Source organism: Oncorhynchus mykiss, chromosome 10 (assembly GCF_013265735.2).
Source record: "Oncorhynchus mykiss isolate Arlee chromosome 10, USDA_OmykA_1.1, whole genome shotgun sequence".
Lineage (NCBI taxonomy): Eukaryota > Metazoa > Chordata > Actinopteri > Salmoniformes > Salmonidae > Oncorhynchus > Oncorhynchus mykiss.
In genome coordinates, this window is record NC_048574.1 from 57,384,783 (window position 1) to 57,400,416 (window position 15,634).

The 15,634-nt window shown below is 40.1% G+C and overlaps 1 protein-coding gene across 1 annotated transcript in view; it reads right to left on the bottom strand.

Annotated features, from left to right (window-relative positions):
- Nucleotides 1–9,284, bottom strand: part of LOC110534338 (programmed cell death protein 4) — a 32,683-nt gene extending 23,399 nt beyond the window's left edge. The window contains exons 1-2 of the mRNA XM_036933420.1: nt 9,042–9,284; nt 8,821–8,920 (exon numbers count right to left, since the gene is read on the bottom strand). Of these exons, the coding sequence (XP_036789315.1) occupies nt 8,821–8,866 (46 nt within the window). The 5' untranslated portion in view covers nt 8,867–8,920; nt 9,042–9,284. The remainder of the gene's footprint in view (nt 1–8,820; nt 8,921–9,041) is intronic.
- Nucleotides 9,285–15,634: the final 6,350 nt, after the last annotated feature.

The window sequence follows — 15,634 nt, forward strand, 5'->3', positions numbered from 1 at the left end:
TTTCCCAGCTGGGTTTGTCTTCGGTCCTCATTTGATATGAAGCGGCAGTTTCAGTGTAGTGCACGCTCCAGTATGCTTTACTTTTAAGCCTGTCTATATACATGTTCTGCTGACAGGTAGTAAGTACCCTACAATGCTGCTAAAATAACACTATTTCAGCAGCCTATCACATTAATACTCGATAGGCAGGTTGCTGCTCCATTCAAAAGCTGGGTTACGTTCCACACCTGCGTCAGATAATCATAAAATAAAGACATGACAAAGCAAGTATATTATCAGAATGTCAACACAAACAAGTATACTACTAATCATTCAAATGCAATTTGTTCCAGTTGCTCCTAAGCTATATGTAAGCGGTGGTGTGGACGTTGCAGCATTTCAAGGGTGAAATAATTTCACTGACAGTTGTGTTGAACTCAATAGACCCACATAGGCTTGTTTGCGGAAGGGTTTTTACTCCAACCCACACAAAGGCGTCTTTGACAGGGAGTGTTACCGCCACAGCAGCTGAGCTGTTTAACCAAGCGCGACAGGCCTTCCTCGAGTAGACTTGGGCCAACAGAGCTCATATGGAAGAGCAACACTATAGAGGATACCATCAAAGTGCACTTTCTTGTCTTGTCTTACATATGTGGGAGGGGGGGGGTGTATTATGTACAGGTGTGTTTTCTTAAAATATTTTCAGTAGATCTGAGTGATTAACCCCAATAACAAAAAAATCAGTTAAACAACTAATTGGACAAATTCGGTTCAATTACTTGAATTCCAGCTAGCCGATTCCTGCAGGAGAGAAATCATGCCAAGGCCTATGTGGGACGCTGGGCTGAAGGGAGTTGTAGTTTTTCATTAAAAAAAAAAAATAATCAGCCGAGTTCAGTACAACAATGTGGTAATTAACTGCAATGACCATAATCCATTGAGCCCATTTTTCCAGGCTCGGACCGAGATGAATACACGTTTATGCCTGCTATGTTAGACACACACAGACCGCATGAGAGAAGAACACAACCAAGAGAGGGATAAAGACAGTTCATAAAAGTATGCCCGATCTAATTTGAAGAACTAGTAAAATGATTGTCAGACAGCTCTGCAGCATGCCTAGCTATATAGGAGGACTAAAGACAGTACAGTATGGGGTGCACAGAGAATGTTGTCTGGCTGTTTGATTGCTACTGCTTGCACAGAGATGAGATGACTGAGGAATTAAAAATAACACTAGTTAAATAAAAAGCAAGTAATATACAAAATTGTATTATTTCATAGTCATTTCCATTTTTTAAATGTCATTATGAATGTAAAAAAAGAAAAGAAAAAAAGAAACAAATTACTTTCAGCACTAATTGCTAAGCAACACTTTTTTGTTGTAGGAGAAATTCCAATGCATGTACTTTACAAGTGGCAATAACTTGAGTATTTTCACACGTGACACTAGAATGAAACCCTGGCTTTAATTATGCTTAACACTTGTTGGATTTAATGTTCATGAATAAAATATTTTCACTGTGAATTATAATCATTATTTGAATCCTTATCAGATATTCCAAGTTGGAACTGTAGGTTGGTTTTAGTAATACTGAACAAATGACACAATTGCAACCCGATCTCCAAACCATAATCTATATACTATAAATAAAAAAAGGGCACCATTTCTCTTTAGTACATTAAAACCTGTTGTGACTAGGGGGCAGTATTTTCATTTTTGGAAAAATAACGTACCCAAAGTAAACGGGATATTTTGTCAGGACAAGATGCTAGAATATGCATGTAATTGACAGCTTAGGATAGAAAACACTAAAGTTTCCAAAACTGTAAAAATATTGTCTGTGAGTATAACAGAACTGATATTGCAGGCGAAAGCCTGAGAAAAATCCAATCCGGAAGTGACTCATGTTTTGAAAGCTCTGCGTTCCAATGTGTCCCTATTGAGCAGTGAATGGGCTATCAACCAGATTACGTTTTCTACGTATTCCCCAAGGTGTCTACAGCATTGTGACGTAGTTTTACGCGTTTATGTTGAAGAACACCCGTAAGCGGCTACATTGTGTAAGTGGTCACCTGATGCTCCCAGAGTGATTCTCGCGTAAAATACAGAGGTAGCCATTTTTCCAAATTGGTCCTACTGAAAAACCAATTGTCCCGGTGGATATATTATCGAATAGATATTTGAAAAACACCTTGAGGATTGATTATAAACAACGTTTGCCATGTTTCTGTCTATTATGGAGCTAATTTGGAATATTTTTCAGCGTTTTCGTGACCGCAATTTCCGGTCGATTTCTCAGCCAAATGTGAAGAACAAACTGAGGTATTTCACCTACAAAAATAATATTTTTGGAAAAAAGGAACATTTGCGATCTAACTGGGAGTCTCGTGAGTGAAAACACCTGAGGCTCAAAAGTAAACGATTTAATTTGATTGCTTTTCTGATTTCCGTGACCAAGTTAAATGCTGCTAGCTGGACATAATGCTATGCTAGGCTATCGATAATCTTACACAAATGCTTGTCTTGCTTTGGCTGTAAAGCATATTTTGAAAATCTGAGATGACAGGGTGATTAACAAAAGGCTAAGCTGTGTCTCAATATATTTCACTTGTGATTTTCATGAATAGGAATATTTTCGAGTAATATTTATGTCCGTTGCGTTATTCTAATTAGTGTCAGTCGATGATTACGCTCCCGGATCCAGGATGGGGAGTAGAGGTTTTTAAGCACCTGCCTTACATCAAGTATTTCTATTGGTCCATATAGCGAGCTATACATGCCCACGTCACTAATCTTGTAAGGCTTGATTGCTGCATTAGTAACCAAGTGGGAAGTGAGAATTTCCCACCAGAGTTAGATAGGACTCTAGATAGATAAAACCCAATTTGGAATGTACATTGCCCTTGAGGGCTTCCACCATTTTAAATGGTGAACTGGGTGGGCCAATTGGGTGGGCCTTCCCATCGGTGAAGGAAGGATCACACGATTCCATCCAGGTCATCAGCCAATGAATTACACACGTGAGCAAACGTTCCATAAATATAGGTGGCATTAAATCACTAACCTTGTTTGAAGAGGTATAAAGGCAACATACTGACAGTACACACCCTTGCAGTTTTTTTTGCCAACTCAGAAGTAGTAGAGAAGGAAAGGTACTACTTCAAAATGGAGATTGCCTCACTGGCGCTGCCCGTGCGCTCAGACGCCATAATGGGACATGTAAAGATCATATTCATCATTCTTTACCACATAAGACTGGGGGGAAAAAACATTTGAACGGCCCTCCAACTGGTAATTCCTTGTGGGAAGCTTATTTATCGTCGCTGAAGTCAGACTTCTCCCGCATGGCGACCTCTGACGTCACCTACTAAGGAAATTGCCTTGATAAATGCAACTACAAAATATTTTTAATGCAATCTATTCATACGGTTTTTGAACACTATAATTTGTTTGTAAGCCTGATAGCTGTACTTTTAGTTTATGGTTGACACAGCTTGTTGGCCATTAGCCAAATTGGGTGTTTCTCAATGAGTTCAAAGCGTGCAAATGCATCCAACTGGTATTTACGACTTGAAATGGTAAATTAACCCTCCCATTTGGAGCTGAAGGATGATCGACTAGTTTCCCCACTTGTATCTACCAGTTGGAGGGCCGTTCAAATAGATTTTTTCCCAGTTGTATGTGGCAAACAGAGATATAGTCTTTGTATATGTCCCATTATGGTGTCTGTGAGCACACAGACGTCGCGATTGAGGCTATTTTCTTCTACTATTACGAGTTGGCAAACTAACTGAAAGGGTACATACTGCCATCCAGAGTTGTTTGACCAGGTATAAAGTAGAGATCCACCGATTAGGATTTTGCAACACCGATACCGATCATTCGGACAATTTTTATTTATTTATTTGTAATAATGACAATTACAACAATACTGAATGAACACTTATTTTACCTTAAAATAATACATTAAAAATCTATTTAGCCTCAAATAAATAATGAAATATGTTCAATTTGGTTTAAATAATGCAAAAACAAAGTATTGGAGAAGTAAAAGTGCAATATGTGCCATGTAAAAAAGCTAACATTTGAGTTCCTTGCTCAGAACATGAGAACATATGAAAGTTGGTGGTTCCTTTTAACATGAGACTTCAATATTCCAAAGTAAGAAGTTTTAGGTTGTAGTTAATATAGTATTTATCGGACTGTTCCTCTCTATACTATGTGTATTTCATTAACCTATAACTATTGGATATTCTTATAGGCACTTTAGTATTGCCAGTGTAACAGTATAGCTTCTGTCCCTCTCCTCGCCCCTACCTGGGCTCGAACCAGGAACACGTCGACCACAGCTACACTCGAAGCAGCGTTACCCATCGCTACACAAAAGCCGTGGCCCTTGCAGAGCAAGGGGAATAACTACTCCAAGTCTCAGAGCGAGTGACGTTTGAAATGCTATTAGCGCATACCCCGCTAACTAGCTAGCCATTTCACGTCGGTTACACCAGCCATTAGGCTGATAGGCTTGAAGTCAAACAGTGCTGGGCTTGCGAATATCTGCTGGCAAAATGCACAAAGGTGCTGTTTGAATGAATGCTTACGAGCCTGCTGCTGCCTACCATCGCTCAGTCAGACTGCTCTGTCAAATCATAGACTTAATTATAACATTAACACACAGAAATACGAGCCTTTGGTCATTAATATGGTCGAATCCGGAAACTATCATTTCGAAAACAAAACGTTTATTATTTCAGTGAAATACGGAACCGTTCGGTATTTTATCTAACGGGTGGCATCCCTAAGTCTAAATATTCTTGTTACATTGTACAACCTTCAATGTTATGTCATAATTACGTAAAATTCTGGCAAATTATTTCAAAATTAGTCAGGTGGCCCAAACTGTTGCATTTACCCTGACTCTGCGTGTAATGAACGCAAGAGAAATTACACAATTTCACCTGGTTAATATTGCCTGCTAACCTTGATTTATTTTAGCTAAATATGCAGGTTTAAAAATATATACTTCTGTGTATTGATTTTAAGAAAGGTGTTGGTGTTTATGGTTAGGTACAGTCGTGCAACGATTGTGCTTTTTTCGCAAATGCGCTTTTGTTAAATCATCCCCCAGCGTTGCATCGATTATATGCAACGCAGGTCACGGTAGATAAACTAGTAATATCATCAACCATGATTATGATTGATTGATTGATTGTTTTTTTGATAAGATAAGTTTAATGCTAGCTAGCAACTTACCTTGGATTACTGCATTCGGGTAACAGGCAGGCTCCTCGTGGAGTGCAATGAGAGGCAGGTGGTTAGAGCGTTGGACTAGTTAACCGTAAGGTTGCAAGATTGAATCCCAGAGCTGACAAGCTGTAAATCTGTCGTTCTGCCCCTGAACAAGGCAGTTAACTCACCGTTCCTAGGCCGTTATTGAAAATAAGAATGTGTTCTTAACTGACTTGCCTAGTTAAATAAAGGTGTAAAAAAATTAAATAAATAAAAATCGGCGTCCAAAAATACCGGTTTCTGATTGTTATGAAAACTTGAAATCGGCCCTAATTAATTCGGCCATTCCGATTAAATCGGTCGACCTCTAGTATAAAGCCAAGGATGCCGATTTACTGACACCTACAGTTATGGAATATTTGCCTCAAGTATAATCTATTGGCGGATTCCTCCTGATGACCCAGACTGATGACCCAGATGGAATCATGTGATCCTTCCTTCACCCATATGAAGTCCCACCCAGTTGACTACTTTAAAAGGGTAATGCCCTCAATGTCCATGCCAAAACTTGTTTTATTAATCTAGAGTATTTTACTCTATGGTGTTAAATTCCCACAGTTAATCAACTCAGCATGAGTAGTCAGTCAAAGGTTACACAGGGTTGTTTGTGTCTACTAATCTCAATTTTTTTTCTGGAGAAAGACAACATTTATTATGTAGAAGTCCATAGCCACATGAAACAGTATGTCTTCGGCCAATGCAAGACGTCATGCGACCATTTTGCTATGTGGTCCAGCAAAAATAAGGTAGTCTATACAATTTTTAAAACATTACAATACATTCAGAATGTGTGCCCTCAGGCCCCTACTCCACCATTACCACATATTCAGTACAAAACCAATGTGTACGTGTGTGTATATGCACCTATGTTTGCGTTGAGTCACAGTCCCCGATGTCCCATAAGATGTTTTTTTTTTTTTTTTATCAAATTTAACTGCTTGCATGAGTTACTTGATGTGGAATAGAGTTCATGTAGCCATGGCTCTATTTAGTACTGTGCGCCTTCCATAGTCTGTTCTGGAATTGGGGACTGTGAAGAGACCTCTTGTGGCATGTCTTGTGGGGTATGCATGGGTGTCCGAGCTGTGCGCCAGTAGTTCAGACAGCTCGGTGCATTCAACATGTCAATACCTCTCATAAATACAAAAACGTATGAAGTCAATCTCTCCTCCACTTTGGGCCAGGAGAGATTGACATACATATTATTAATATTAGCTCTCTAAATAGATCCAAAGGCTGTCCGTGCTGCCCTGTTCTGAACCAATTGCAATTTTCCTAAGTCGTTTTGTGGCACCTGACCACACGACTTAACAGTCCAGGTGCGACAAAACTAGGACCTGCCTTGTTGATAGTGTTAAGGCAGAGCAGCGCTTTATTATGGACAGACTTCTCCCCATCTTAGCTACTGTTGTATCAATTATGTTTTGATCATGAGATTACAATCCAGGGTAACTCCAAGCAGTTTAGTCACCCCAACTTGCTCAATTTCCACATAATTTATTACAAGATTTTGTTGAGGTTTAGTGAATGCTTTTAGTTTTAGAAATATCTAGGACTAACTTATTCCTTGCCACCCACTCAAACTAACTGCAACTCTTTTTGTTAAGTGTTGCAGTCATTTCAGTCTCTGTAGTAGCTGACATGTAGTGTTGAGTCATCCGCATACATAGACACTCTGGCTTTCCTCAAAGCCAGTGGAAATTCATTAGTAAAGATTGAAAAAAGTAAGTGGGCCTAGACAGCTGCCTTGGGGAATTCCTGATTCTACCTGGACTATGTTGGAGAGGCTTCCATTAAAGAACATCCTCTGTGTTCTGTTAGACAGGTAACTATTTATCCACAACATAGCATAACAAGCCATAACACAAGTGTCAGCAGCAGACTATGATCGATAACGTCAAAGGCCGCACTGAAGTCTAACAAAACAGCCCCCACAATCTATTTATCATCAATTTCTCTCAGCCAATGTCATTTGTGTAAGTGCTGTGCTTGTTGAATGTGGTGCCATCCTTCTCTATAAGGCTGTTGAAAGTTTGTCAATTTGTTTACTGTGAAAATATAGCATTGAAACTGGTCAAACAATTTTTTATAAAAGTTAAGGAGTGATAACAGGCGGATTGGTCCGCTATTTGAGCTAGTATATGGGGCTTTACTATTCTTAGGTAGCGGAATGACTTTTGCTTCCCTCCAAGCTTGAGGGCACACACTTTCTAGTAGGCTTTAATTGAAGTTGTGGCAAATAGGAGTGGCAATATCGTCCGCTATTAACCTCTAATTTTCCATCCAAGTTGTCAGACCCCGGTGGCTTGTCATTGTTGATGGAAATCGTGATTGTTGTCTACCTCTTCCACACTAACTTAACAGAATTTAAAATTACAATGTTTGTCTTTCATAATTTGGTCAGATATACTTGGATGTGTAGTGTCAGCATTTGTTGCTGGCATGTTATGACTAAATTTGCTAATCTTGCCAATGAAAAACAATCATTAAAGTAGGTGGCAATATCAGTTGGTTTTGTGATGAATGAGCCATCTGTTTCAATGAATGATGGAGCAGAGTTTGGCTTTTTTCCCAGAATTTCATTTAAGGTGCTCCAAAGCCTTTTAACCATCATACTTTTTTAAATATTATATTGGTTTCATTGTGTAGTTCTGATAGAAAGGATGAGTCGAGCTCATTTACAAATCCGTCCCATTCAACATAATGAATGATGTTCAATGTCATACGCGTTGTATTTAACTAATATGCATAAAAGTTATTCGGATGTTTGTTGAAGTATTTTTCAAGTAGCCCAATAAAAATTATATTGCACGCAACGGATTGCGCTTCTAGTAAGGGGGCGTGGTGTTGTTTGACAACATGAACATGGAGTTCGTCGTTTGACCGCATGCTTATGCAAACAAAGGGGTTTGTCAGGGTATTTAGCATTTAATCAAATTACCGAGATAGCTATATGGTTTTTATTCATTGGCCAAAAATGAAAGCACTGTTGCATCAATTTTTATGGACATTCCAGACAAGCGGTACAGGAAATGTGTTTTTCAAAGCAGTAACGTTAATCACAAAACAACCCTTAATACAAATAAATGTGTCGGCAAATGTACGTAATTTAAACATTTGACAGGACAGTATATAACTGCGCAACAACGGTGTACTACAGCATGTTGATTGGCGAAAGGCTAACGTATCTGGCTAGCCAGTTAGGACACTGCAAAAACACAAGTTTCGAATGGGTTAAATATTAGAGTGTGTGTTCACATATGCCCAGCAAGACAATGGGTCCATAAAAAAAAACTATACACTCAAATTTGTCGTTCAGCAATTTGTGAGTTGGCCGTCGAACTAACTTGCTATCTAGCTTCATTGCTAACTGTCTCGCGCTAGTACAAGTGCTCGAGCACGGAGAGCACATGGTGGAGTGTGGCTGGAACTGCAACCCAACCCTTTGAGACAATAGCGAAGTGGGCAAACATGTTTTCCTCGTTCAAGCCAAACGACTTACTGCCTTGAAATAAGCATGCACTCGTGCATATGCTATTCAACTAACTCACCATCATGCTTTTGAACGGTGGTCCATGTCTCCCCTTCAGTCGCCATGGCGCTGTCTTGAAATGGTTGTTTACCGTTTAATAGCAATCCCCACCGTTTGATCTGTCACGAAAACAAATAGCAGAAACGTGCAAAACAGCGTGAACAAACAAAATGTGCATCTAAAGTATACATTGATGTTATGCACATGCATGACGAAAATTGTGAGAACGTTCATCCTCACCCTCAGACAGTTTGCTTGCTCACGCTATATAACGTCAGCTATAATACCCCCAAAATATGAAATGCAGTAGCAAAATTAATATCAAATAAATTCGACACTTTCTTTTTATGAAAGTAGTATATAACTCATACTCCTTTCACAATAAATCTGACAAGAGCATGAGAAAACTGATGAGCAAAGAGAACTAGTCCGTGCACCTTTCAGCAGCGACCTGAAAAATAAACAAAGTCTGTTTTTAACTTTGGAACGTCTGTCTTAATATCACGTGAAGAAAGCGCGAGCAGGGAGTGGTTAATACATGGGCAAGTCCTTATCTGTTCTGGCCAATCATTTGGGGTTTGTGTTATCCGAGATCCTTGGGACGTCCCTACCCTAAACCCTATACTTAACCCCTACCGTTACCCTAAGCATAACGGTACCTAACCGTAACCATTTTTTATTTCAACGGGGGGGTAGGGTCGTCCCAATGGGGTAGGGTCGTCCCATGGAACCGAGATTGCAAAGACCAATCATACAATATAGACAGGACAATGGAGGTCATAGATTTACAATCACAAGCAACAATCGATACATTTCATGAAGCTTGACCATGCTCCTCATAGCATGTTTCAATGCTGTTGAAACATGCTATGAGTAGTATGTTTTTTACCTTATGGTGTTCTAGCAACATTACACCACAAAATAATTATCTGCTTGCATTTGTTAAAAAGGAATGAATCCTATGTATGAATGAACAAGGCAGCTTTAATTTGCATACAAAATGTAATAACACAATCATATGCTCTGATGTACACACACAATTGCCTTTAGTACAACTGAGCAAGGCACATTAAATGCAAAGCTGCATTCTCATTTCTAACAAATAGCTCCAGTGGCAAATGTGAGTGAGGTATGGCTTCCTCTTCCTTCAGTTGGATTGGGGTCAGAGTCAGACTCGTGTCTCTGACCTACTGACGACACCAGCTCCCCATGAATATGCTTGTTACTGGTTTATTTCCAATATATTTTATATAAAACACAAAATCTAGCTAAATGTTTATCAAATCCATATAAACAATTGCTTGATTTAAGCGAATTGGAGTCAATTTAGCCCTGGTCATGGACCACAGTCCCACTGCTCTGCAGTCTGATCTGAGTAAAAGCTTGCTCCCTGTTTTGCACCTAGGGGCCAATTACAGGAAAGGACCCAGGGTACAAACATTCAGTTAGCTCTGGCTGCGTGGCCCTTACACAGCTTTATCGACTCTGTTTACTTGGAGAGCCACAGAAGTATAAAACGTGTAACCATTGGTGCTTTAGAGACAAAGATGGGTGAAGCTAACGCCTCATTGGGAAAGAGAGGAGTAAACGAAAGGTGGCCAATTGGGATGTCACAAAGGGGGTGAAGGAGTAACTCAGCAAGAGTTGATGTGGGTATTTTTCTTCCTCTTTCAAGAATTTACTTATCCCCAAATCCCTTCCCATGCTTACTGATAACAACAGGAGAGGGTCTTAGAGCTGAGAGAGTGTTGACTCAAATATTATATCCCGTTAATATGGGATATAAAAGGATAAGGAGACCCCCCCCCCCACCCCTACACTTTACCCATGCGGTCAAGAAAAGGTTCGGGTTAAAATGTTTAAAATTATAAAACTGTAAAAAAATAAATGTATATTGAAGCAAAAGTGTGTCGCTAAATTATTTCTAAAAGTTTTGATTAAACCCTGAACATGTACCTAATTTTAAGTTATCTTTTACCCCTTGGAGCAAAAAAACAACAAAAAACAACCTAACAAATACATGATGAGGTGGCCGAGTGGTTAAGGCGATGGACTGCTATCTATTGTGCTCTGCACACGTGGGTTTGAATCCCACCTTGTCGGTGGAAGAAATTTTAATGTAGGTGTTGTAGCTAAATTACTAAGTGTAAATGGCAAATAATGGTATCTCTCTACTACCTACTCTCCCTCAGGAGGCTGAAAAAAAATTCTGCTTGGCCACTAAGTCACTCACAAAAGTCTACAGATGCACCACCGCATTCTGTCAGGCTGTATAACCGCCTGCATTGCCAGCAACCGCAGTGCTCCCCAAAGGGGGGTGCGGTCCAACGCATCACTAGGTGCACACTGCCCGCCCGCCAGGACATCTCCAGGACCTGTGTGAATCTAAGTGTGCGTTCTCTAATTCTCTCCTTCTCTCTTTCTTTTTCTCTCTCGGAGGACCTGAGCCCTAGGACCATGCCCCAGGACTACCTGACATGATGACTCCTTGCTGTCCCCAGTCCACCTGGCCGTGCTGCTGCTCCAGTTTCAACTGACCTGAGCCCTAGGACCATGCCCCAGGACTACCTGACATGATGACTCCTTGCTGTCCCCAGTCCACCTGACCGTGCTGCTGCTCCAGTTTCAACTGTTCTGCCTTATTATTATTATTCGACCATGCTGGTCATTTATGAACATTTGAACATCTTGGCCATGTTCTGTTATAATCTCCACCCGGCACAGCCAGAAGAGGACTGGCCACCCCACATAGCCTCGTTCCTCTCTAGGTTTCTTCCTAGGTTTTGGCCTTTCTAGGGAGTTTTTCCTAGCCACCGTGCTTCTACACCTGCATTGCTTGCTGTTTGGGGTTTTAGGCTGGGTTTCTGTACATCACTTTGAGATATCAGCTGATGTACGAAGGGCTATATAAATACATTTGATTTGGTGTCACAGGAAGGCCAAGAAGATCATCAAGGACTTCAACCATCTGAAGCACAGCCTGTTCACCCTGCTAGGATCTAGAACAGTGATTTCAAACCTTTTTCGGTTACTGTACCACCAACTGAATTTTTCTCCAACAGGAGTATCCCTTAAGTACCCCCTCGTGTGCATTTTACCAGTAAGTGTATGGTGTCATGAGTCTTCTCAATTACCCCATGTAGATAGGCCCAGTACCCTTGGTTGGGAACCACTGATCTAAAAGACGAAGACAATACAAGTGCATCAAAGCTGGGAACAAGAGACTGAGAAACAGCTTTTATCTACGGGCCATTTGACTGTTAAACATTAATCACTAGCTAGCCTCCGCCCGGTACCCTGCCCTGAACCTTAGACACTGCACTCTACCCTGCACATTAGACTGCTGCCCTATGTACATAGTCATTGAACACTTGTCACTTTAATACTGTATTATTGTCATGGCTCATCCTATTTTTTTTTTTCATACAAAAACATAACATAAAAATACAAAAAAACACTGAAAACAAATGAATACATGATTGACAAGATTGGATATGATTAAGCTAGAGTTTGATGATATGAGAGTGCAAGAGACAGACAGAAAGAGAGAAAAACAAGATAGTATCAGAGAATGAAACAGAGGGTAAGAGAGATATGTTAGGTTGAATAAGGGAGCCTATAGTTACCCTACAAATTACTGACTGGAATGAATCAAATCAACATAAAAGTGATGACATACTGTATGAATAACTTCTGAATCACAGATGTCTGTGTTCATGATGCGATGCTGCATAAAGCAAGCTCAAATTGTAATTGTTCTCTTTTTGTGTTAAGGGCTAGGGTGACCACATTTAAAATGTAGGACAACAGGATGATTTTGCTGGACATTCACAGGACAGTCTCACCTACATGACATTTTCTGAGGAGGCAGCACCGACAGATGTAGCCTATTGAATGAATCTCATTATACACTGAACAAAGATATAAAAACGCAACATGCAACAATTTCAAGGATTTTACTGAGTTTACAGTTCATAAGGAAATCAGTCAATTGAAATTATTTCATTAAACCCTAATCTATGGATTTTAAATGACTGGAAATACTGATATGCATATATTGGTCACAGCTACCATAAAAACAAAGGGGCGTGGATCAGTAAACCATTCCATATTTGGTGTGACCACCATTTGCCTCATGCAGCGCAACACATCTCCTTCGCATTGATGGGTGGTGACATGCTCAATGGGTGGTGACATGTCTGGTGAGTATGCAGTCCATGGAAGAACTGGGGCATTTTCAGCTTCCAGGTATTGTGTAAAGATCCTTATGACATGGGGTCGTGCATTATCATGCTGACATAGAAAGTGATGGTAGAGGATGAATGGCATGGTAATGGGCCTCAGGATCCCATCCCATCATGCATTCAAATTACCATCGATAAAATGCAATTGTGTTCATTGTCCGTAGCTTATGCCTGCCCATACCATAACCCCACCGCCACCATGGGACACTCTGTTCACATCAGCAAACTGCTCGCCCACACGACGCCATACACGATGTCTGCCATCTGCCCGGTACAGTTGAAACCTGGATTCATCCCCGAAGAGCACACTTCTCCACTTCGCCAGTAGCATTCAAAGGTGAGCATTTGCCCACTGAAGTCGGTTACGACGCCGAACTCCAGTCAGGTCAAGACCCTGGTGAGGACGACGAGCATGCGCATGAGCTTCCCTGAGATGGCTTCTGACAGTTTGTGCAGAAATTCTTTGGTGGTTGGTCTCAGACAGGTCTCAGACAGGTGAAGAAGCCAGATGTGGAGGTCCTGGGCTGGCGTGGTTACATGTGGTCTTCCAAATTCTCTAAAACGATGTTGGAGGAGACTTATGGTAGAGAAATTAACATGACATTCTCTGGGCAACAGCTCTGGTGGACATTCCTGCAGTCAGCATGCCAATTGTACTGTGGTGTTGTTTGACAAAACTGCACATTTTAGAGTGGCCTTTTATTGTCCCCAGCACAAGGTGCACCTGTGTAATGGTCATGCTGTTAAATTAGCTTCTTGATATGGCACATCTGTCAGGTGGATGGGTTATCTTGGCAAAGCATAAATGCACACTAACAGGGATGTAAACAAATTTGTGCACAAAATTTGAGAGAAATAAGCTTTTTGTGTGTATGGAACATTTCTGGGATATTTTACTCAGCTCATGAAACATGGGACCAACACTTTACATGTTGTGTTTACATTTTTGTTCAGTGTATAATATGCATCCTCCAATTGCAACGTCTGCCTATTCCTATACATATTCTCTTAAGAACAATATAAAGCCTTCCTATATTTTGTTTCATTCCACTCACATTCTGCCTAGTGGCGCGTGCGGTTGAGTTTTGGCCACATGAGAAAACAATTGTGACTATTCAGCTAACCATTCTAAAATCTCATTAGAAATTAGGTGGTGTATTTGTGTAACAGTAACTTCCTATACAGTATTATTATATTTGTTTCTGTTATGTAGAATACTAATGAATCATCATGTGATCTTCCAAGGCGCTGATTCAGCTTTGATTTAACCTTACTCACACCATTGTAAGAAGTGGTGGAGAGACACTCAGGATGGAATCTAGTGCTGCTGGAGCACACCCATCTTTTAATATTGTGGGGTGGTTTTGTGCTCTATGGAACACTAGTCAGATTGAATAAGGTAATACAAATCTGTGGGAAGATCATTGGAGAAAGCCAGGAACCCCTCAGGGACATCTATATAAAACAAGTGATGAAAAGGGGATAAAAATATCCTTGGGCATTACACACACACTCAGGCATTGTGGACCTTCCTCCCGCTAACCGCAACCAATCAATCATGTCCCGCATTAAATCAACAAATTCAAACACCACTTATTTAGAAAAAAACAATGATTTGTCCTATATAGACGTTCCAACCTGTCTCTTGGAATCACGTTGCACTTATATATATATATATATATATAACTTGAAGTAAAATATATATTCGCCTACATATTGTATATTCCTGTTCCCTATATGTAACAATCCCTTTATTACATTGTCACTATCCAACTATACCTAACTGTCAGCCAGTATAACTTGGTTAGTATTTCACCTGTATGTAATATGCCATGTTACATCGCCTGTTTTGTACCCTTTTGGTTTAGTTATAATAAGTAGGTCTACTTTGGTTGTTGTCTAATTAGTAACACCAAATATGTTATATATGTGGTAACACCCTTGCCATTGAGGCCTAAAATGGCCGCGGCCGCCATGTACCGCATCCAATACGGCTGCCGCTTCCAGTTGTTATTATTGTCATGTGACCATTCCAAGATGGCGGCTCCCATTGCCTAGTTTATTTTAGCATGCTAACAGGAATGCTAACGTTCTAATTTATGCTTGCCTATGTATGGATTTATACTTTTTTGCTTACACTGTTCATAATGTTTTAGCCTTCTGGCTATATTAGCTTATTCCCTTCTTTAAAACTATGGGTCCACCTTACCCGGGTGGTGCTCTCCTGTCACAGAGGTTTGAAGCAGAGTTTTCAAAGGAAAAATGCCTCTCACTCAGTAGTGTTCGTCATTAATCCCCATTAATTGAAATAGGCCTACCATGGACATTGACGTGACAAACAGATATAAACCCTTCAAAGTAATTACCTAGATTATAATGGTCCACATTAACTATTATTTAGATATATGCTATAAAAAAATGCTATAAAAAAATGGTTTTATCAAGTAAAAAACTTGACGTGAGAAATGCATAGAGATTAAAATTATGTTTGATATGGCCTGAGGAGTATAAAGACCGTACTGGTTGCACTTCAGGAAAAAAAATCGCGTGGGTTATATTGCATGCAATTACTGAAATTCACAAAAGATG